Source organism: Myotis nattereri, assembly GCF_964212035.1.
Source record: "Myotis nattereri genome assembly, chromosome: 7".
NCBI lineage: Eukaryota > Metazoa > Chordata > Mammalia > Chiroptera > Vespertilionidae > Myotis > Myotis nattereri.
The window spans coordinates 9,969,842-9,994,787 of NC_138082.1; the positions used below are offsets into that span (position 1 = coordinate 9,969,842).

At 44.5% G+C, this 24,946-nt stretch overlaps 1 protein-coding gene across 1 annotated transcript in view; it reads right to left on the reverse strand.

Moving 5' to 3' along the window:
- Positions 1–1,404: 1,404 nt before the first annotated feature.
- Positions 1,405–24,946, reverse strand: part of MPP4 (MAGUK p55 scaffold protein 4) — a gene marked incomplete at both ends in the record, with an annotated part of 31,958 nt that continues 8,416 nt past the window's right edge. Inside the window, 13 exons of the mRNA XM_081096161.1 lie at positions 1,405–1,596; positions 3,358–3,492; positions 5,096–5,204; positions 5,593–5,686; positions 7,232–7,312; positions 8,944–9,102; positions 10,712–10,753; positions 12,335–12,349; positions 15,995–16,015; positions 18,361–18,399; positions 20,625–20,642; positions 21,904–21,968; positions 24,524–24,720. Coding sequence (XP_080952287.1) covers positions 1,405–1,596; positions 3,358–3,492; positions 5,096–5,204; positions 5,593–5,686; positions 7,232–7,312; positions 8,944–9,102; positions 10,712–10,753; positions 12,335–12,349; positions 15,995–16,015; positions 18,361–18,399; positions 20,625–20,642; positions 21,904–21,968; positions 24,524–24,720 — 1,167 coding nt within the window. The remainder of the gene's footprint in view (positions 1,597–3,357; positions 3,493–5,095; positions 5,205–5,592; positions 5,687–7,231; positions 7,313–8,943; positions 9,103–10,711; positions 10,754–12,334; positions 12,350–15,994; positions 16,016–18,360; positions 18,400–20,624; positions 20,643–21,903; positions 21,969–24,523; positions 24,721–24,946) is intronic.

Here is a 24,946-nt window from a genome sequence, read left to right on the forward strand (position 1 = left end):
TGCAGCTGCGGGTCCCAGCTGCCCGAGCCAGACGCCTCAGCCAGAGGCGTCCTGCAGGGGCAGGGGCGGAGCCCACGTGATCGCGGCACCCCCTGCTGCCACTGCAGGTCTCCGCTGCCAGCACTGGACGCCTCGGCCAGAGGCGTTAGGCCTGGACAGGGACAGAGCCTGCAACCGCGGGGAGCCGGGGGTCCCCTGCCCAGGCCTAATGCCTTGGCCAGAGGTGTTAGGCCTGGGCAGGGGCAGAGTGGGAGATCGCGGGGAGCTGGGAGTCCCCTGTCCAGGCCTAATGTCTCGGCCAAAGGCGTTAGGCCTGGGCAGGGGCGGAGCCTGCAACTGCGGGGAGCTGGGGGTCCCCTGCCCAGGCCTGATGCCTGGGCCAGAGGCATCAGGCCTGGGTGGGGGGTGGAGCCGGGGATTGGGGGGATATGATGGTCCCCTTGCCCAGGCCTGAAGCCTGGGTCAGAGGCGTCAGGCTTGGGCAGGGGGTGGAGCAAGAGATCAGAGGGAGATGGGGGTCCCCTGCCCAGGCATGATTCCTGGGCCAGAGGCCTCAGGCCTGGGCAGGGGTCAGAGCCAGTGATCGGGGGGAGATGGGGGTCCCCTGTCCAAGCCTGACACCTCTGGCGGAGGTGTCAGGCCTGGGCAAGGGGCCGATCAGGCGATCTGAGGGTGATGGCGGTCTACGCCTCTGGCCGAGGCATCAGGCCTGGGCAAGGGGCAGAGCCAGCAATCGGAGGGGTCTGGGGGTCCCCTGACCAGGCCTGACGCCTGGGCCAGAGGCATCAGGCCTGGGCTGGGGGCAGAACCAGTGATGGGGGGAAATGAGGGTCCCCTGTCCAGGCCTGACGCCTCTGTCAGAGGCGTCAGGCCTGGGCAAGGGGCCCATTCTGCAATTGGAGGGTGATGGGGGTCAACGCCTGAGGGCTCCCAGTATGTGAGAGGGGGCAGGCTGGGCTGAGGGACACTCCCCCCCCCCCCCAGTGCACGAATTTCATGCACCGGGCCCCTAGTTTTTCATAAAACAAGTTTCATAAGGTAAAAAACAGTTTCGGAAATTAAATACTATTTATTTTATTTAGGAAAGCTCATTTTATCTGAATTGTACAACGACCATATGAAAACTATAAAAGGTTCTCATACTCAGTGACTCGACTTTGTTCATATCCCTACCGATTGCTATACATAAGGTAAAAGCAAACATTTTTTTCTAAAAGCCAAACAGGTAACTACATAACCATACAATGCAAACATTTTTTTCAAGTAAGATTAATTAACTAACTGCAGGACTTTAAACATTGCACATATTATAATAGGGCAAATACTGCTGCTTCTGATAGCAGCTGTTACTCCAGAGCTGAAATAGACAAACGTTGTTAAAACTCCAACACGAAGCAGGAGCCCTTAGGACCCAGTCTCAGAGGAAACCCATGTTGCTGGTACCCACTGAGGCTCCTCCTGAGCCTTCTGAACTGCAGACACCAACTGGGCACATGCATCTTGAAGGATGTCATTCACAATCACGTGATCAAAAAACTGGCCAAACTGAGTCTCCATTTTTTGGGCTAAATCCTCCATCTCTTGTAGGTCTTCATCCTTCAGCAGAAGTGAAAGAATGCGGATAGTACAAACTCAACGAGAGAAGCAGAGATGATAGCAGTTTGTTACACTGTTACATTCAGATGCGAACTATTTTTTAAAAATTAGGTCAAATCAGTGTCCTCTATTTTAAACCAAAAAACATATGATTCTTTTGTTAGTCTTACTAATGTTTCCCTGGTCAAGGTTTTCCAAAGTTGAATGATGGTTTGTAGACAGACCAATCCTCTCAAGATCTCATTTGGACTTAAATTATCCTATTATCTAAACATTTGGAGCTCTCAAACCATATACAACATAAAACCAAAAAATGTTTACCAGTTAAATATAAATAAAACTTAAACATAAATTTTAAATAAACATTAATAAGAATGGTGTTATTTTGGTCACTTTTAGCATGAGGATGGTAAGATGGTTCTATTGAATAGGCATACCTAAATTACACTTTGCTTCATGATGACTTAATTCACCTATAATATTGTCTATTTCTACTATTGTGAAATGTTCATTCAGTGAAGGATATTTGGCCTTCACTTGACACTAATGCTTTAAGTTCATTTCTGTTTTCTAGTTTGTCCACAACAATTAAAATAGTACAACTTGTCGTCAATACAATCATAAACACAAATATAAATGCAGACACTGAAGTCTTGTGGCAGTACTCCTTTACAAGGTGACCATACACATGATCCAGAAATACTTTTGTTAATTTGTCTACACTGTCGTAAAAAATGAGAGAGAACACAGTTTTAAATGCCATTAGACTCAGAGAATATATCCATGGACTCCACTGTCTGAAATGCAAACTGGAGAATCAGACTTTCATACAGAAGTCATTGAAGTAAAAGAAGATACAAATAATGAGAGAGAAAGGATAGTATAAAGATACCTATGCTCACTTAGGCAACATACACACTATAATTAGAATGATACAGGCATTAGTATGGTCCCTATGTAAAGGATGGCATGCAAATTCATGGCACATTTCATATGTTTAATTTTTGCAAGACAAAAAAGTTCTGGAGATCTTTTTCACAACGTAAATAAACACTACTGAATTATACCCTTAAAATGGTTGAGATGGTAAGTTTTGTGTTTTATGTTACATGTTGGTTTTTCTTTACCATACACAAAAATAAGTGGAAGTAATATCTTGATAGACAATGGCCATCTGGGCGCATAGACATGTAAAAAGTCAATGAGCTGTACACCTAAGACTTATACACCTTGCTGAGTATATGCTATGACTTAAAATATTTAAAGTAGATTTAATTTTAAAAACTGGGGTTGTGAGGGGAAATCAGCAATCCCAGGAAAAGTTCACTGATTAATCCCACCTGGCTGGGCCCCTCTATTATTACCATCTTCATTAACGTAAGTTTTCATGTTTAGAAATATATATATAGAAAGATACCTCATTACAGATGAGATATATTCGCTAAAGCATTTAAGAAGTAAACCCCCAAATGTTTATATAAAATAAATAATTCATTTTAAATACAGATATCAGGCTTGTGCACACCCAATTTCTATGTGGCTTTGCAAACTGTGGTTTGAAGGGTTAAGCTAGATACTCACCCTCCAAAAAAAAAAAAATAAGAAGAAAAAACAAGAGTAGCATTATAATAGTTATTAAACTTTACTTTAATATTTATAAGTGATGTCCAGGAAAGATAAATCATAAGGCATTATTCATTAGAAACAAGAGTTATATCCCTTAACATAAGGAGGCTGTGGAAACAGTACAGTGATTTTTACCTTGAATTTCATGTCCACAAAGTAGTCTGTAATGATCTTGGCATTTTTTCGAGATTGCTTCATACGACTCAGGTTAGATGGCTTTATAAATATGACATAGGGCTTCAGTTCATGGGTTCGAGCCACTTGAATACCCTACACAGAAATTAAGTGCACATTTAAAAACAGAATTCCTACCCTAGCCAGTGTGGCCCAGTTGGTTGGAGCGTCATCTCATATACCAGAAGGTGGTGGGTTCCATTCCTCATCAGGGTGGGGTCAATCTCTGGTCAGAGCAACCAATCAATTCTCTTTCTCTCTCTCTCTCTCTCTCTCTCTCTCTCTCTCTCTCTCTCTCTCTCTCTCCTCTCATCAATAAAAAACATAGCCTTTGGTGAGAATTAAAAACACACACATACAAGTCCTAATTTCCTAGAGTCAACATGAATGTTCTCAAAATTTCTCAGACCAGAAATTAGCAATTATTTGTAGCCAGAGTATATTCTCATGTGCCCCCAAGTTCTCAACTCTAAAAAACATTTTAATAATCAAGAGAGCCCTAGCCGGTTTGGCTCAGTGGATAGAGCATTGGCCTGCGGACTGGTTCAATTCCGGCCAAGGACACATGCCCATGTTGCGGGCTCAATCACCCCCCAGTAGGGGGCGTGCAGGAGGCAGCCAATCAATGATTCTCTCTCATCATGTTTCTATCTCTTGACCCCTTTCCCTTCCTCTCTGAAATCAATATAAAAAATATATTTAAAAAACAATAATCAAGAGGATTCTAGAATAAAAATTTACTTTAAATCCCGACTCTTCCTCTCACTAGCCATGACATCTTATTGAAATTCAAGAATATGATTCTATACATGATCTCACGAAACAAAGACAAAGACAGACACTCTCAAGGAGGATCAGCTCTGTTTCATCCTCACTTCCCTTTCCTCTTGCCATTGATACTATTGACATCACACTGACCACCAGCTTTGACCCTCGTAAGAACAAATCTATCGTCCCCCGATTCTCTTTAGCACACAGGTATACTTTTAAATGACTACAGAAAAGGGAAAGAAAGTACAAGTATCATAAAAATTGGGCCTACACATTGTATGTTCTTTATCTTATCTTAACTTGCTCACTCCTGCTCCATTCCACATATAGTCTTGAGGAGGTAGCTATAGATATAACAACATAGAAACCTCACCTCCTTGAGTAAAGCAACATCTTATTCCTTCTATGAAGTAACCTTGATGCCTTTGTGATCAAAGTCAAAGCAAGATTCTAATTTTTCTTTATAGCCACCTCTTAAGTTCTGGTTTTGTATCTGAGAAACTAAATTTATTTCCCAACTATACATAAGCTATTGGCAATTGGTTCTTTTTTAAAAATATCTTTTATTGATTTTAGAGAGGAAGGGAGAGGGGGAGAGAGATAGGAACATCAATGATAAGAGAGAATCATTGATGAGCTGCCTCCTGCACACTCCCTACTGGGGATCGAGCTCACCATCCAGGCATATGCCCTTGGCTGGAATTGAACCTGGGACCCTTCAGTCTGCAGGCAGATGCTCTATTCACTGAGCCAAACCAGCTAGGGTGACAATTGATTCTTTATGTAAGATTCTGGCCCTTAGATATGGAAAGTAGTCTTATCCTTAAAAGGCCAACAATAACAAAATAAAACCTATAGCATGTGCCCAAAATGAATGGCATGCATTCATTACTTTGGGAAGATGGGAAACATTCCACCACAGACCCACCTGAGGCTCTAAGTCCATGACACAGATCTTCCCTTCATTGAGGACGGCTTGAACAGCGTCCACGCTGGTGCCATAGAAGTGGCTTTTGTATTCCCCATACTCGAGCATCCTACAAGGGTGGAACAAAGAAAGCAAGAACTCTTTCTACAGGTAAGATATTAGTAGTAGTAACATGAAGATAAACCCCAACAGAATGGAATAAAATACTGAACTTTGCTAGCACAAAAACAATTAGTGGACATTTGACAGGAGAAAAAAATATTAGGAGATCTAAGACTTAATGAATTCTCCAAATTCTCTAAAATTTGCACTTCTATTCTGCTCCCTCTCAGAGCCCAGTGACTGGTTTACGAGTATATCAATTTACATTCTTTGGTTAATTCTTCAAAAACAAACATCAGTTTCCTCAGAACCTTTGAGCAGTGCATAAACTAGAGACTCTAGTTTGAATGTAAAACAAGCAGAGGTGAGAATCAGATTCTAAACATGGAGCTTACCTGTGACTATACATTAGGCTTTCAAATGTTTCCTTTGACACATAGTGATACTCACGCCCATCTACTTCATAACTCTTTTTGGAACGAGTAGTATCTGTCAAAAAGGAATTTTAAAGATTTTAGAGTCTTCAAAATGTTTTGATTCATTACAAAATAAGTGAATGAATACATAAATAGGTAGACAAATAAAATCCTAAAACCAAAAAGAAGTCTGACTTGGTGATAAGAAAGTAGTTCTCATATCAAAATTATTCAATCTGTAAACCTTTATTTAATGCTCATGGTGTGGACAAGAATATATTAGGTGTTAAGCCAGGATAGGGATACCCTAAGGGAACACCTGATCTAACTTCTAAATAAGCAGCAGTGAATTATGTATGAGCCCTAATATGCCTCCCAGGTCGCAATCCCAGCAATATGCTATGTTTACATGGTGCACTTCACAGATCTCCTTTCACCCCTCACACTCCTGGCCGGGTGAAATGCTATTACCATAGCTAACTGGAGATTTCAGAGAGTAACTGACTTGCTCACATACACAGACTAATGAAAAGCTACGTTGAGAACAAGAACCTAGGTGTTCTGACTCCTCCTAGACTGTTTTCTACTGCACCGGATTGTGTCAGATTTGAAATGGAGACAGCCAAGGACCGTCCGCAGTCTGTGGGAAATGGTGACTCATTTTAGGGACCTCCAGGAGAGAGAGGGCGGTGGAGTCTGAATTCAGTCTGATTGGTTGATATGAGCACTTTGATTACAGTCTTCAACTTAAATAGCACCGGGTAGGGAACATAGGAGTCCATTGAATACCTGAAAGTGATCCATTGTCTGCTCATTCATTTATTCAACTAACGTGTATTCAAATCCATCCGCATGCCAGCCAGTCATTTGTGATTTCGTCCACACCCTGAAGTATCTGGGGTCCCCTTTTGGCCTCTTTCTACTGAGACTTCCTCTTTGGCAAAACTAAGACAACCCCAGGGGTCGCTCTCCCACACAATCCACCCACATCTGGTCCTTGGGAAACATCACAACATTTTTTGCTGTGACAGAGTCTAAAAGGGCAGCTACTTCCAAAACTACAGCCATTGGTCACTTCCTCCAAGCTCTGTCCTTTAGATATTTTTAGGTTCAGTTTGACACCTAAATTGCAGGAAACCCATATTAAGCTCTTTAAGTGGCTTCCCGAAGGTCCTCTGTCTTGCCTTGGGGTGAAGGGGAAGCACCCGCAAACTCTTCCCACAATGTACGGTACAATCACACTTATAGTTACATAACATTATATGTGCATATATCATACATTTTAATAAAAAAGCAAGTAAGAGTCAAGCACAGTGCCAGGAAGGTAGCAAGTACTGAATAAATGGCAGTTACTATTGCTTTATATCAGTGGTCCTGAAAGGTCATTTATATGATTGTTAACAAATGGAAAAAAGACAGTCACCTTTTAAAAGCCTAGTTAGTAAGTCATTTCCCTCTTTAAAATAAATACAGTTAGACATTTTAAGAACTGCCCTTGCGTCGTATATTTTTACAACAAAGAGGGTATGACATAACTGAGTGAGTTCGGTGCATCTGCAGACGCAAGGAGAGGTTTACCCAAACATGAACCGCTATGAAAGAGAAACGGGAAACATACGTGGCACAGCAGTCTGAAAATGGCCAGGATTGAGTTCAATGAGTTGTCTTCTCAGTTCGTTCACTCCAACACCAGAAGGCCCTACACACACACAGTCACAGACAGAAGTCGTCAGGTGTGGGCAGGTACAGTGAGGCGGTGACATCACCATGTCAGTCCTTCCCCTGAAGAAACCCGAGAGCAGCTGCTCTTAGGGAAACGGCAGAGCGTCCGGTCTCATGCACTGGAGCAGCCCAGAAGGATCCCCGCTTCTCCAACGCCCAGAAACGAGGCAGGGAGTTGCCGGAAACTGACACCCCAGCCATCCTCGTCTAATGTGGACCCTGAGCGAATTCCCTACCTCATTTCAGAGCATCTGCCACCCAGAAGCCAGGCCCCCCAGTGAGCGATCCTGCGACTGACAGGAGCCAGGGGCACTTTTCCCCACAGGCGACAGGCGGTTGAGTCAACACCCCCGTGCCACTGGAGGCAGGGCTGACCTCCTGGGCACGGAGCCTGTGCGGTACGCAGAGCCCATGCTTCGGGGACTGCACTTGGTTAAATGCTCTTCTTTTGCTTCGGTAAATCCCTAGTAACTTTTGAACAAGGGGCCTTGCAGTCCCGTTTTGCACTGTGCCCTGCACACTCTGCAGGTCCTGGCTATAAGCCACATTGTTAGCCCTACAGGGACCTGCCCTGATCACAGAGCAGGTGGCAGTGAGACGAGGTGACTGCCGCTGCCAGGACCCAGGACCGCCTGGGGGAATCTGGGTCACAAAAGGTCGATCCACACTTATGTGCCTTGTTTAGCACCAATGATACGGCCCAGGAGTTTTTGACACTTCTCTAAAGGAGATGGTTACAAATTTCTTTTAAAAATGGATCTTAAGGATTTTTTTCCCCTTATACAAACTAATGATCCAGTCTGGGAGCACAGTCATTTATGCTTAGAGAACAAATTCTAATCAGGCAAAAAAATAAATCCTATATAATAAAAGGGTAATATGCAAATTGATCCTAACAGCAGAACGACTGGGAATGACTGGTCACTATGACACACACTGACCACCAGGGGGCAGACGCTCAATGCAGGAGCTGCCCCCTGGTGGTCAGTGCACTCCCACAGGGGGAGCTCTGCTCAGCCACAAGCCAGGCTGATGGCTGCCAGTACAGCGGTGGTAGTAGAAGCCTCTCCCGCCTCCTCAGCAGCGCTAAGGATGTCCGACTGAAGCTTAGGCCTGCTCCCCACTGGCAAGTGGACATCCCCCGAGGGCTCCCGGGCTGCCAGAGAGATGTCAGGCTGCCAGAGTGATATCTGATTGCCAGCTTAGGCCCGATCCCCCAAGGAGCGGGCCTAATCCAGCAGGTGGTCATCCCCCAAGGGGTCCCAGACTGCGAGAGGGCACAGGCCAGGCTGAGGGACCCTCCCGAGTGCACAAATTTTTGTGCACCAGGCCTCTAGTATATAAATAAATGAATCTCAGTTATGACCTCATCACCATACAACTTGTTCTTCTGCACGTTCAAATACACTACGGCATGTGACATTCAACTGTAGACAATAAAAGCATGATACACTAAGGGTTTATCTATAAACACACACACATAAAACAGCCTTTACTTTTTAAGCTGTCCCTATGGCAGCCCCTAAGAGTTCTGCGTTCACCACTGAGTGGAGAAGGGAGGCCTCACTGTGGAGCAGGAGAGACACTGCCTGCCTGGATGGGACGTACCCACGAGCACGATGAGGCGGTGCTTGTCCGAGGGGCGCCGCTGGTGCCTCACCACTTCCTCATAGGGGGCCCCGGCCGCACTGTGGCAGCTGCTGGGGCAGCACAGGGTGGGGAGGAGAGACCTCCTGCGACAGAGACGCATGCTGCGGCGGAAACCAGCTGGAGGGGAAAAGCAAAGAACGTGAGATCCAGGCAGGAGAGATTCCGTCCAGCTTCCAACCTGGTGGACACGCAGTGCCTGCGATCTGATGCTGACTAGCAGAGCCATGCCTGTCTGATGGTAGGAGAGAGGAAGCAATAGGAAGAAAAAACAAGATGCCCAGACGTTACCTCTAAGTGGCACCCAGCGCCCACTATGTGCCAGGCATTGTACAGGTGCTGGTGAGATAACGGCTAATTAAACCCAGGCCTTTTCCTCATGAAATTTACATCTTATGGAGGAGGAGAGACAAAAATCATCAACAATAACGAGTGCTTAGGAGGAGGATCAGTGGATAGAGAGTTGACAAGGTGCTTCTTCAGGCAGGTGGTTCAGTCAAGTGTCCGAGACGTCAACACTGAGCAGGTGTCTGGATGAAGTAATGGAGCCAGCTAAGGAGGCATCTGGGGGGAAGAGCAGACCCGGCTGAGGGAACAGCAACTACAAAGGTGCAGAGAAAGGAGCGGGCTTGAAGCGCTTGAGGAAGAGCATGGAGCATGTGTAGCCGTGGGCAGTGAGCAGTAGGGACAGTGGTAGGAAGTGGGTTGGAGAGGGAGCTGGGGAGACCACACAGGGCCTCGGTCCCATGTTGGACTGTGGTCAAAGTGGGGTGGGAAGTCACTGAATGGTCAAGAGGTGGGTGTGACATGATTTGGTTTATGTTGAAAGAATTCCTCCAGTTGCTGAAGGCGGGATGTAAACTGTAGGCTGAGGAGGCATAGGGTCAGGGGGCAGCAGTTTGGGGGCTACTCCCAGATGAGGGGGGCTGGTGGCTCGGGCCAGGGTAGAAACAGTGGAGCAGGTTTATTACTCACATTCTCTGATGGAAACACTAAGACACAGACAGGATTGGTGGTTGCTCACAACTGTGTGTCCAGTGGCAGAGTTGGACATTTTAGTCGTGATTTGCAAACTCCTGGAATCCTGCTTAATCTGCCCACTGAACCACAGGGCTTTCTGGTAGTGCCAAAGCTGCTCCAATGCCCTCTCAGAAGGTCGAGCTGGGGACTATATATGTATATCTCACACACACACACATACACACACATACACGCACACACATCTATATATATATATATTTGCATCTCTATATATTTGCATCTATATATGTTGAAAAGCATTAGTTCGCACCAATACCTTCAAGGCCAATTCAGCACTATAGGATTTATCTTAGCATGCCTCAGCCCACCCCGCCCCCCACAATCCTTCCACATGTGTAACTCCTTTCTCTAACAAAGAAAAACAGCTCTTATTATCCTCAATATATTTGCTTATTGTATCACTAAAGAGCACTTGTGGGACAGTCTGGCAGGATACAAAAGATTTATATTGGGGAAATAATTAAGAAATATCCACTGGAAACCAGATGAATAACAATGAATGATCAACACATCAGAATACAGACACACACACAGACACACACACACACACACACAAAAGATAGAGGAAAACCAGACCAAGGAACAAGCTTGGAAATGTCCACCAGAAAAACAAGCTATCAGAAGGTTGTCAGGTATGAATATAACTTAGGGAGTGACAAAGACCCACCTCTGATTCATCCACACCTACCGATAAAGAACTTCTGACCGTAGCCAACAAACTCCTCCTTGTCTGGGACACAGAGAGCGGCAGGAGCGGAACACATGGGGAAGGAGGAGAAGTTTACTTAGAACAGAGGCATGCGATTCTCCCCAAATCTGCAGTGACCCTATTGCAGTCAATGGCAGCACCGCTGTCTTAGCCTTGAGTGACTGACTGAAGAATGTCCTAAGCACTTTCCATCCTATCCCGTGTTCCAAACTACATGGAGACACTCTTCAGAATGTTAGCAGTACACTTCATATAGTCTGTCTCGTATGGTTGGGAACAGGAACCAATTTTAGGCTTATGTAAAGTTAAAGAAAGATATTGAGTCATTGTAAAAACATATAAAAATTGGGTATATTCTTAAACATGCCCAAAGTAAACTGACTTAAAAACACACACAGATAACTGGGTTTGGCTTTAACTTGTAGCTATTGATTTCTGCAGGTCCTGTAAGTAACCTCTTTGTTAGAGATGGGTTTTTATCTTCCCCACTAGAGGCTTGGTGCACAAAATTCGTGCACGGGTAGGGTTCCTAGGCCTGGCCAGCGATCAGGGCCACTCAAGTTCTCCACCTCCTGGCCTCCCCGCCCACTCCTTCCCTCACTCCCTCAGCACCCCGAAGCTGTTGCTGGTTGCCTGCCATGTCCCATGTCACCCCCTGGTGGTCAGTGCATGTCATAGTGAGTGATCGAACTCCTGGTTAAACTCCCAAAGGGACAATTTACATATTAGCCTTTTATTATATAGGATTATTAAATGGCTCATTCTGTATAGTTAGTATTTGCTTTACAGCTGCCAATTACTTCTGACGGTCCAAGAACGGGAGAGGCAAAAAGGGAAGAACACTGTCCAGCAGCCCTGAAACTCCTGCCTCTGCTTCCCCTGGGGTCTCAGTGAAACTGTTATAAACTCCAGAGAGAAATGTCACGGAAATGTCATTTCCAGGTACTTTTTGCTAACATCTGCTTCTCGTCACTTATGCAACTCTGTTCTGATCATTGAAAAAATACATAAAGAGCATTTTTCATAGAATGAACTGACACATAAAGCTTTTCCTCTCAACCCTTGTTTTCTTAAAAAAAAAACCCACACATTTTAAAATATAAGGAAAACACAACAATATCGATTCTATCTCTGGTAAGTAAGCATATTTTTCTAACCGAAATATGCCAGTAAGTGTAAAGGGGAATGTTTACTTAGGGATCTATTCATCAAGCTGAATTTCTTTCACTGTTTACTTCTAAATATTTTCTATGAAATTGAATATTTCAGCCTTAAAATATCATGTATCTTAAAATGTACTCTGTGCTGAAACCGGTTTGGCTCGGTGGATAGAGCGTCGGCTTGCGGACTGAAGGGTCCCGGGTTCGATTCCGGTCAAGGGCATGTACCTGGGTTGTGGGCACCTCCCCAGTGGGAGATGTGCAGGAGGCAGCTGATCGATGTTTCTCTCTCATCGATGTTTCTACTCTCTATCTCTCTCCCTTCCTCTCTGTAAAAAATCAATAAAATATATTTTTTTAAAAAAATGCACTCTGTCAGGTATTCATTGAAAGATCTTAAACATAGCTTTATTTGGCTTACCCAGGAAATAAAAACAGTTACCTTCTGAAAGTTCCTCTGGACATTTGAGGAAGTATAAGAATAAATAAACAAATAAATAAATAAACAAACATGAAAAAGTTAAGCCTTTGAGATCAAGCAGCCATCAAATAAAGACAAATGACAAAGCGAGGCAGTCACGTCCCCCTTAGAGAAGCTGGGAGTCCTGGGAGTCCTGGCAGGACGAGCAACACCCTCCCCCTCACCCCCCAGAGCCATCGGCATGACCCTGCTGCTGGGGGCACAGTAGCTTTTTCTGCAAGTTGCTTATCTGGACTCTCCCTGAAGGCTTTTTACCCATGAAAACTCCTCTCTGCTTGGCATGGAATGAGGCTTGAGAGAGAGAAATTATAGAAAGGCAACTGATTTGAGTCTCCGCTCTCCCCCTTCCCCAGAGGCGGCTGGGCTGCAGCCTGGGAAGCCCGGAAGTGGAGGAAGTGGGCAGGGGCGTGGGGCAGGGGCCTGAGGCAGGCACTGCCACAGGGGAGCCTGAGCGTCCTCCTTCCTTACCCTTCCCTGGTCCACGCACCCTCCCATCTCCAGCTGGCCCCTTGAAGACAGGCGAAACCCAGCACAAACATTTCCTTGACTATGGTGAGAGGAAGAGAACTTGCCTTAAGTGAACGAGGGGGGACATGCCAAAGCAGTTATAGATGATGAAAGGGAGAAAGTGAGGAGCACCCACTTGAAAGAGGGTGAGTAATGCTAACAGGCCCCAGAAGGTGGCCAGTTTTTTAAAGATATTCTGAGGGGTCTGTGCTGCTCTAATGATGTCAACATTATTTTTTTTTAATATATTTTTTATTGATTAAGATATTACATATGTGTCCTTGTCCCCACATTAACCCCCCCCCCCGTTGTCCATGTCCATTGGTTAGTCCTATATGCCTGCATGTAAGTCCTTTGGTTGATCTTTCCCCCTTACCCCCACCCTCCCCTACCTTCCCTCCAAAGCCTGACAGTCCAATCAATGCCTCTCCGTCTCTGGATCAGTCCTTGTTCATCAGTTTATGTTGTTCATTATATTCCACAAATGAGTGAGATCCTGTGGTATTTATCCGCTCTCCAGTTCCATCCATGCTGTGGCAAATGGTAAGAGTTCCTTTTTCTTCTTCCTCTTCTTAAAGAATACCTTTCAGCATTTCATATAATGCTGGTTTGGTGGTGATGAACTCCTTTAGCTTTTTCTTATCCGTGAAGCTCTTTATCTGACCTTCTATTCTGAATGATAGCTTTGCTGGACAAAGTAATCTTGGTTGCAGGTTCATGCTATTCATCACTTTGAATATTTCTTGCCACTCTCTTCTGGCCTGCATGGTTTCTGTTGAGAAATCAGCTGACAGTCGTATGGGTACTCCCTTGTAGGTAACTGTGTTTCTTTCTCTTGCTGTCTTTAAGATTCTCTCTTTGTCTTTTGCTCTTGGCATTTTAATTATGATGTGTCTTGGTGTGGTCCTCTTTGGATTCCTTTTGTTTGGGGTTCTCTGCGCTTCCTGGACTTGTAAGTCTATTTCTTTCACCAGGTAGGGGAAGTTTTCTGTCATTATTTCTTCAAATAGGTTTTCAATATCTTGCTCTCTCTCTTCTTCTGGTACCCCTATAATTCTGATGTTGGTACGCTTGAAGTTGTCCCAGAGGCTCCTTACACTATCTTCATATTTTTGGAATCTCTTTTCTTTTTTCTTTTTCGGTTGGGTATTTTTTGTTTCTTTGTATTTCAAATCTTTGACTTGATTCTTGGGATCCTCTTGTCTGCTGTTGGATCTCTGTAAATTATTCTTTATTTCAGTCAGTGTATGCTTAATTTCTAGTTGGTCCTTTTTCATGTCCTCCAGGGTCTCACTATACTTATTGAGGGACTCATTAAATTTATCGGCGGTTTCCATAAAATTCTTGAAAAACCTTATTAACGTGGCCTTGAACTCTATATCCAGTCGTTTGCTTTCCTCCATTTCTGCCATTTGTGACTTGTTTCTTTGTCTCCACATTTTGGCTGCTTCCCTGTGTTGATAGAGTGGCTTTGTGTGCTAGGTGTCCTGTAGGGCCCAGTGGCTCAGCCTCCCCAGTTACCTGAGGTAGCTATGCCTTGGTTGTTGTAGGATCACTGGGAGGAATTGACCTCCAGGCCAATTGGCAGTGAGAATCAGCTGTGTCTGCAGTGGGAGAACTTCTGTGCTGGAGACACCCTTCTGGGGCAAGACTTGCTTCAGTGGGGCTTTGGTGCTCACTGAGACTGCACCCTGAGTGTGTCCCTTATGGATCTGAGGAGTTGTGATCTGGGTGGTCCCCCTCTAACCACTGGGTACAGTGGCTCTTGGATCTAAGGAGGTGCTAATTTAGCCTCTGCCTGAGGTTACACAGCAGGAACTACGAAGAGAACTGCAGATTCCCCTTCCTTTTTTGGCCCTGATGAGGCTCAGCTGTGAAGCAATGCAAGCAGCTGTGGGGCCTTGGGCCTTCTCTTGGAAGTTCTGGGTCTGTCTGGCCAGGCTGCAGTTAGGTAATTACAGGTTACAAAGCGCCGGGGCATTCATATGCAAAAGCCTCTGCTGCAGCCTGGGTGGGGCGGGGTCTCAAGGAATCAAAGGGCGGAGAGAGCAGCTATGGCGGAGCCTCAGCCCTGCCCTAAGGAGTCGCGAGTCTCAGTGTCCCGGTAAGGGCTGCAAGCACCTCTGAGGGAAAGCCACCCTCAAGTTCGCCCGCTGCCAAACAGTCCAGTTTCTCCCCGTATGAGTCCTGGGTCCCCAGAGACTTCCTGGAACCGGAGTTCAGAGCCGTCGGGAGCTTGTGACTCCCTCCAGATTCAAAAAGACAGCTGCGTCCTCAGGTGCCAGCCCTTTTCCGCGCACGCGAGCCCCCTACCTCTGCACTTTACTTCCACAGCTCCTCTGGCCCTCAGTGTGCTTTTCTTTCCTTCTAGTTGTAGAATTTACACTCAGCCATCCTTCCTGTAGTTCTGGGTGATGTCCGTTTTGTGTTTTTGACGTATTTTTCAATTGTTGTGGGAGGCAGCAATTTCCCGGTGTTTACCTATGCCGCCATCTTAGTTTCTCGTCAACATTATTTTGAGGGACAGACACTTGATGATACCTTGTATCATCAGTAATAACAAATGACACATTAAAGAAAATAACGGATTCGGCACCCATAGCTCACTATCCAGGTTATCTGCTATCAGTCTGCTATACACAGTGTGTGGAATTGATTGATTTTCAGCCATTGCAAGGCCGTGTCTTTTTTCTGTTCAAACGTCTCTCGCCATGGTGACTGGCTTCTAAGCCACCAGCTCTTCGTGTCCGTCTGGTGAGAACTTACCTCACTTTTGTGTACCGAAGAGCTTCTCGCGTATTTGTACTGAGTTTTGTTCGGAAGGAAGTTCAAAGCATTGTGCCGGACGGTGTCATGGACTGCACAACCTCTAGCCTTCCTGATTCCGACCAATTAAAGGCCAGGGGCGCCCCTAACCAAGGTGACAACCAACAATGACCTCACAATTCCAAAATGGCCCTAATGGCTAAGGTGAAATTTACGTCTCACAACTACACTGTTGATGAATTTAAACAATGCTTGTGCCATACCCCTAAACAGGTGTTCAACTTACACCAAAATCCGAAATACTATATACATTTAAAAATCAGAACCACACACTCATGTTTTACTGACCTGATTCAAATGTTTCTTCGTCTATGGTTTTTCCATGGAGGCAAAACACCAAAAGCATCATTATATTACTAGTCATACTCAATCTGCAGTTTAACAGCATAATTCCCTGTCCCTGTGCTTCTGCACGCACACCAACTGCAGAATGTGTTCCTAAATCCAGGCCAACTCAGCGATGTCTCTATGGCACATATAAGCCTTACATGAGAGACGGTGTTAAGCAGTTGGGCCATGATGTCAAGCAAGGGTACAGCAGGAGCTTAAAATAAATGACACAGAAGAGAATAAATAAAGCGAGGCTCAGTGGGGAGGGACAGGCGGAATGTCATGGGGAGCTCGTATAGGTGGTTGGGTAGTGCACAGCTTTGCTGCTCGAGGGCCTGCAGATGCAGGAGGGCTGCACCTCACCCAGGGAAGTGTGGCAAGGAGAATAAGTATATGAATGGTTTGACTGGGTGACTGGGAAAGATTTGACAAAACCCAACTTTCTCATCAGCTAAAGTGTTCTTGTTAGTGTTGTTAAGAGAAACTGAGGATTAAGAAACTAGATTTTATATGGAGAGCAACTTGAAATATAGAGCAACATCACCAATGCACACATCCTTGGATCAGGCAGTGCTGCAGCTAACGTATTCATTGCAGCATTGTTTATAATAAAAATAAGCTGTTTAAAAAATATGAGGTGGCTTTTTATGTACTAAGATGGAATCATCTCCAAGATATATAATGCCAAGTAAAAAAATTCCAGGAACAGAACAGTTTGTGTAGAGTATGATCAGAGGGTATTTTTATTTGTGTGTGTGTTCTTTTAAGGTAAGGATGAGTGTGAGATAGAGGAGGAAAAAATGTACATCCCTGCTTTCATATGCACAGAACACGCCTGGAGGGATTATGGAAGAACTGGGGGCATTTATTGCCTCAAGAAATAAAACTGAGTAGGGCAGTGGGGAAAGAAAGGAACTTTTACTGAATATAATTCTGTAGCTTTTGAATTTGAAATATGTTAATGTATTTCCTAATAAAAATTTAAATTAAACTTACAGAGAGGAAATGAATTTACTGCAAATTTTTTAAAAAAAGAATAATTACCTGGAAAAATAAATATTAAATCAGCATTATTCTGTAGTTATTCTAGAAAGTGTATGTGAATCTTTGAAATACCCACTATTTAAAGATTTCACATTGTTCTTCAGTTTCTAAAAACTAGACTAGCTTATTGTTAAAAACAAGACAACAGTCCCAAAATGGAGTCACTTATGCTAAGCCCCACATCACCAAGCTGAGACTTACCTGAATTATAATTTGACCTCTCCTGCCTGATGGAGCCCTGCATCTCCTGAATGAAATGACCTTGCCATAACCAGCCCACATTTTGCTAGTATAACTTCCTTGCTCCTGCTCCCTTTTGCATATAAAAGTCTTTCGTTTTGTACAATTCCTCGGAGCTCTTTTCCATCTGCTAGATGCGATGCTGACCGATTCATGAATCGTTGCATAAAGTCAATAAAATCCTTAAAACTTAACGGGTGGAATGTTTTTCAGGACCATAAAGCCAAGACAAATTCACCTGTCAGACCAAAGTCTCTTCAACCAGTCTCTCAACAAAACCCAAGTGATTCTTGAGCCAATCTTAGTTCTGACACTAGATAAGAAAAATCTCCCAATTTATAAAAATAAATTAAGTATAGAAATGTAAAAGGTTTTCATATAGTTCTCAAAATTTGGAACCCACTACTATTTATTTATACTAGACTCTATCAGAAGATGGTATCAGACAATAACAAAGCACATATTTTGCTTTTTAAAAATTTGATACCTCAGCCCTGACCAGTTTGGCCCAGTGACAAGAGCGTCGGCCTGCAGACTGAAGGGTCCCAGGTTCGATTCCGGTCAAGGGCATGTACCTTGGTTGCGGGCACATTCCCAGTGGGGAGTGTGCAGGAGGCAGCTGATCGATGTTTCTCTCTCATAGATGTTTCTAACTCTCTATCCCTCTCCCTTCCTCTCTGTAAAAAAAATCAATAAAATATATTTTCTAAAAAATTGATACCTCAATATTTTATAGTATTTCACATGGTGATTTCCATATGTTCCACCTGAATGTTACTGAATGTAACACCCGAGTGTTGCTGGGATCATTTCCAAGGTACAGATTTCTAGAAGGTTGGTTAGACCTGAAGACATCCCCACAGCTGGGCTGCCCTTCCAAGCGTCAAAACCACAGAAGAAGGAGAGGGTAGGGGAATCATTTTACACATCTCTAACAGAGGAAAGGCCTGAGGCCCCTTTGGCTGACTCAGCTTAAGGGACTCTGGATCTGAGGTGCTCCATATTTCTTCTGGGGGAAAACTATCAAGAGGAAATGTTACCTGCTTCCACACACTTCTCGTCAATCTTCATGTCGTCTTCTATACAAGAGCATCGAAAGAGAAGAGTAGATTTAAGATGTGTTAGCATCACAAACAAAACCCCCTACGGGTAGGCTTATGCCAGTAAAGCACAGACCACCTTATAAAAATGCTACTCTACTGTATTAAATGAAAATGTATGATATGGGCGGCTACATAACATAAAGTGGTTACAAATTTTAAAGCATCGGCTTTCTAATGCTGGACAAAGGGGTTTGCCTTTAAGCTTCAGTTTCTTTCTATAAATGGGGATAGTAATAATACCGACCATATAAGATAGGAATAGAGAAGATACTGAAAAGTTCAGGCACATGGCAAACACTCAATAAATGTTAACTATTTTTACCTTTAGCTTGGTTATGTATAAGAGAATAAGAGAATATAATTTTTAAAACCATTCAATCCTGAAAACCCTTTACAACAGCGATTTTCAACCAGTGAGCCACAAGAATTTTTAAGTCATTCAACACCTGACTATTTACCCAGGGGCACTGATCTCTTTTCCCATAGTTTGTCAAATAAGAAAATGACAGCAGCCAACACAACAATAGCCATCCAGTGTGAATGCCCTGACCTGTGTGTAGGTCATAGAACAGAGTTGCATCTCATTGGTCGGGTAGCATAATAAGGTTGCATATGATCAGTTAATTCGTGGTACCAGAAATCCTTATATACAAGTACATGCACCTGATTTTTTAAAAAGTCACTTTGTAAATCAATCGAAATTATAAAATTTGTCAGATTGGCAAAAAATACATTTTTTGGTGTGCCGCAGAATTTTAGTAATTAGTTTATGTGCCATGAAATGAAAAATTGCTGCTTTACAACATGACCCCAACCCAACTTTGAAGGCTACTGACCACTTCCCTCCCTCACAGATCTTACACTCCTGTGAGAGTCGGCATCACTGGTTCTTCCTCTGGGCCTTTGCTTACGCTGTTGCTTCTGCCTGTAATGTTCAAGGTCCCTCTGAAACACTGATCAAAATGAATGTCCCTGCCATGAACAGAACGGCATTTTCTTCCTACTGCCTGGAACTCTGCTGCTGCACATCTTATCTACCTTGTCATGTAACCATTGTCTGTTTGCCGTAGTCACCCTTCTAGACCGCGCCTGGAGAGCGGAAATGTCTTACTAATGTTTGCATACTTTACAGGTCTTTGTACAATGTACAATGTCCTGCACATAGTAGGTACATGGATTATTTATTAAACTGAGTTGAATTTTCCTTTTAATATCAAAATCTGTTTTATTTCAGCACTGTGCATCTTGTGCCTAATACAGTGGCCAGGATTTCCCTGGAGATCAATAAATAGTGCTTTAATAAATGTGTTAAGTATATCCTAAAAGCACATATTATCTATAATAATAAAAGCATAATATGCAAATCGACCAAACAGCTGAACAGCGGAAAGACCATCCGGATGACCTTCTGGACAAAGCCAGGGCTGCGAGGGCCTACCCTTGCATGAATTTTGTGCAACGGGTCTCTAGTATTCTATATAATAAACTATGATATTATAAAGTAGTACGTATCACCTCCTGAAAAGGCACCATTAATCAACGTTTTAAAATAAAATATTCAATATGAAATATTTTATGAAATAATACTATTTTATATAGAAGGGGCACAGATAACCAAGTAGCATAGCTGAGATTTCCAACAGTGTCATTCAATGCCTTATGTTCATTTAGAGATTATTTTCTAGAGTAGTAATTTATAGCAACAATGAATTCACTAGTTCCTAGGACTTAACGAGTTTGTTTTTTTAAAGGCAAACAAAAGCTATAGTAACAGCACAAGTAGCCCTGATTTTTAAACTTGTCACTCTGGGATCTAATAGAGCTACTGATTTTGCTCTCTCAAAATCAACAAGTCCACTACTGACTAGGGTGCTGCTATTTTGAAGTCAGTATATGTAAAGCAGTTTCGTAACTTTTTTTTTTCCTGAGTTCTTATGGTGGGCTGCATTTGACTGTGGGACTGCACACTGTAAATGTTAGTTCTCTTTTCTTTTATTCCTCTCAGTGATAAGACAACTACACTGTGTGCGTTCTTTTGACTGACATCTTTTTATACATTGGGGCATTAGTGACGAGCACGCCACTAGGTACATAGTAAGAGCTTAATAAATAGCTGAACTGAGTGGAACTGATGGGGAGAACTACAGGAAATTTCTAGGAGACTTTGGAGATGAGGGTTTTTCCCAATTACTATTTTTTACCTTCTTCCATAGAAATTGCTGGATGCAGACAAATGATTGAAGCAGAGAGAGAGAGAGAGAGAGAGAGAGAGAGAGAGAGAGAGAGAGACGACACATTAGTCTATACTCAGTTTCTCATATTAGCTTACTTACAATAGGAAAGCAAAGTGCCAAAATTATAGTAATAAATATTCTGGGCTTATTCTCCAGAAATTTGGTAAAGATTTAGTAACAAAATGATAAGTGAATGGCCTATAGAAACCAATATATTTATGAGCCTTATAAAAATTGGGGATCTACTTGTTTCTGGCAAATCCTACTTTTCATCCCAATAAGCTATGAAAGATAGCGTTCTACTCACTTCTGAATTAATGTGCTTAGTTCAGCATATTTTAGGAACTTGACTGGGAGGGAGGGAGGGGAAAAGGGAAGAAGGGAAGAAAAGAAAGTGGGAAAGAAAGAGGGATGACAACTATAAGTGCATCTTCAGTAAATAACATTTTGATAACCATCTGTAAACTAGCACAGGCCTGGAATTTTTCAATAAGTCTTCCTTAATAAAAACGCCCAAATCCCTCAACTCAGTAAACTGCTCCTGGGATTTCTTTTTCCCAAGGTAACATTTAAGCAGAGCAGGCAGATATGAAATAATATCTATTGTAGAATCATCTACAACAGTTAAAAAGAAATGACCTAATAGTTTAGAAAGTGATTGCACTCCATCAGAAACATCCCTGTAAGAGTCAGTGGCTCCAACCCTGGCATTCCTGGACTTAGGGATTGGTGAGGATTTAATAGGGTCTGCAAGCGATTTTCAGGATGGGCTTTTCAAAAACTCTGATAAAAGTTGCACTTAGGAAATAAGAGCAAATTACATGTCACCCAGAGGCCATACTAGTTATCAGATACTGATTAGAAGCTTTGTTAGCATTCCTGTGTGTCTTTGAGAAATGAAATAGGAAAGTGAATTAGAGAAGTATGTCAATCTGGCTTGATACACAAACTTTGTTAAAACACGAAGTAGCCTGGCCTGCGTGGCTCAGTGGTTGAGCATCGACCTATGAACCAGCGAGGGTTGCAGGCTCAATTCCCAGTGGGGGGCGTGCAGGAGGCAGCCAACCAATGATTCTCATCGTTGATGTTTCTATCTCCCTCTCCCTTTCCCTTCATTTCTGAAATCAATACAAATATATTTAAAAAATAAAAATAAAGATCCTGTCCTGGGCAGGAAGCCAGCCCTGAGAGAGGACGCCAGTTTGCCCCAGTGCACATGCAGGGTTTGAGGTATCAGCACACTCACACATGGGTGATTTGAGGTGGGTGTGGGGCTGGTATGGCTGAGACCACCAGAACTCTCGTTGCTTCCTACGAAAAAAGAAACGCACTATCAGAAGAAAAGTCAATCCAGGTCAACCCTGGAGGTACAGATCCAGGCCAGAATGTTCCTAGAATTTGCTGCCTCCACCCACGTGAAAAAGATTTCTTCCCCCAACACATTGTCAAATACATTCTCTAAATACACAGCCTTTCTGATGTTTCTCCTGCCTCATGGGATAGTGTTAGAGCCACACTGACTTAGAGTGAAAATCTGCCCGTGACCACTAGTTGGCAGACCACAGGCCTCGGTACCTGCCCTCCGGCTCCCTCCCCTCCTCAGCTGGTCTCACTAGAATGTTCTAGCAGGTTGTTTCCCTCCGGCTGTCGATGCCCGCCCTCCACAGTTCCTTTACACATGGTCTCAGTTCCTGCGACTGTTCCTCGTCCGATAAACCTGGCATTTCGTGTGCTCCGTGCAGGACCCACCAGAGCCTCCTCACCACATCTGCCCTCATGAGACCATGAAGAGCGATCTCTTTGGGCCTTTGTCCCTGTTCCTGTCCTCAGCCCCCAGAGCTCAGGCCACCCTTATCCCCTACACGCTAATCCCTGTAGACTGCCCACCACGGCCCTCCCTGAGCCCTCTCTCACACACCCTGGGACTCTCGGCCCCCAGCCCTGTCTGTGAGCGAGCTCTTCACATCCTCGCTCTAGGAAAGCCCAGGCCTCCCTGCGGCCAGCTGTGCCTGCACCTTTCCAGGGGGAGCCCCGATATGTAGCTTTTGCCAGTTCCTCTGGTGTCGGCGCTGCCACGTGGCTGGCTGCCAGCTGCCCCCCTGACTTCGCTGACCGTGGCTGAGAGAGGGGCACACAGTGGCTGGCAGCCGGCCCAGTGCACCGCTGCTCATGCCTGGAGCTGGGTCTGTGTCCTTGCTTCTCCCGGCATCTCCAGACTGTTCTCCCTCCTCCCTAGGATCCCCCGCTCCAACTATTATCGCCCCACACCCTCCTTCTGGTGACCTCAGATTACTCCTGCTCACCTCACACTCTCAGCACAGCTCTGCCCTAATTCCCGAAGACTCTATCAGGCACATAAATACCTCTTCTAACACCCTGGCTGCTCGGTTCCTGGATGTCCTCTCTCCCAATGACCTTCCCCGCGTTCTACCTCGGCCACTGCCTCCCACTGTCATACCCTAGAACTTCTCAGACCAATAGCCACAATCTCTCCATAATTTCAATTCCCAGCACCCCTTTCTCTCACCAGCATCTCCTACCTTCCCAACCCCAATAATCCATAGACCTCACAGGACCTATAATCCACTGATCTTTCTAGAACCTTCCACCGACCTGACCTCCTCACCTCCCTCCTTATGCCATGTTCCTTCATTTTAGTTCCTCCCTGGGCTGTTAAATCCACCTCTGTCTGATCCTGGCCTGCCCCCAAGGGAACTGACCAAATGTATGCCCTTTAACCTTAAGTGGGCCCTTCATGTCGATCATACGGTATTCACCTAATCCATTCGCTCTCCAGCTCTCACAGAAATGCTTCAAGTTGTCTCCTGGCTCCTTCCCAGCACCTCCTTACCACCCTTTACTCTCAGCTCATGACACGGTTGCTTTCTTCACTGAGAAAGTCAGAGCAGATGGAAGAGAACTTCCACACCTCGACCATACCCCCACCCCCGCGTCTGCTGCGTTCTCCGATTCCCTGCGTCGCCGTTGCCGAGGATGAACTGTGGATGACCCCACCTATGGCCGACCCCTCTTCTACCTGCTCAAGGCAGGTCTCTTCTCTTTCTCCTAAGTCATAAAACACTTCCTTCTCACTGGACTGTTCGCACTAGCGTTATTTATCCCACCTACACAAAATTCTCTACTTTCCCCTCTAGCAATTTCTCCATTTTTCTGCTCAGCTTTATGCCAAAATGTCTCAAATTTTTTCCCCTGCTCACCATCATCAATTTCTTCACATCTCACTCTGCTAGCATTTTGGCCCCACCCCTCCTCGAAATCACTTTTATCAGGACCCCCAAGGACATCCATGTTGCTAAGTTCAATGGTCAGTTCTCAGTCCCCTCAACAGCAATTGACCTAGTTGATCAGAACACCATACTGTCTTGATTTTCATCCTGCCTCATTGGTCATTTATTCTCAGTATCCTTTGCTAGTTTCTTTTCTACTTCCTGGTTTCTTAACGTGGGCTGAGCCTTAAACCTTGTAAAAAAAAATTTTTTCTGTCTTTACTCACTCCCTTGTACCTCAATAGCACAGAGGAGAGGGTGCTGGGCTGAGATTCAGTATCTGAGGTTTCAACTCAGCCTTGAAAGATTAAGAGAGGAGTTGGAACTTCCATTTACAGTTTAGTTTCCTACATGTTTCCCTTCTTTTCTAACTGTATTACTATTCGTGTTCTTCGGTATTTAGTAAGCGTAGGGCATATGGATAAGCTGGCACTTGGATTTATCAGCCAGTGTGTGAGTTTGTCCATCTGCGGGTCTCTTTCTTCTCATCTGAACTGCAATAACGAAGCCCGCGAAAACACTTCACTTCCCGATGGCTCCGGGCTCCGGGCTGAGTCCGGGAGTGCGCACTCTCCTCACCTCTTCAGAAGGTGGCTGGAAGGGATTAGGCCAGCACAGGTGCCCAGGGCCGAGGCTTTCCGGGCCTGCCACCAGAGCGCATCACTCCGGTCCACCACCTGGAGGACGTCCCCCTTCTGGAAAGGCAGCCCGGCTTCCGCACACGGGATGGTGGGGTCCTCCTGGGGCCAGTACTCAGTCATGGCTCGAACGTACACCTGACAGGGGGTGCACAATGGCACTATCAGAAGAACCCGTGCACGCATGGGCCCTCCAGACACAACTTCCTTCCATTCTTCCATCTACCGTTCCATCTTTCCTCCCCACCACAAAAAGGGAGAACTTGCCTCTTGAATGAGTCTAAGAGCTATGGGAAAAGTGACTTAGGAATAGAATCTCTTAGTTCTGAGAGGTTTTGTTCAAATGTTCACCATCCTTTTTTTT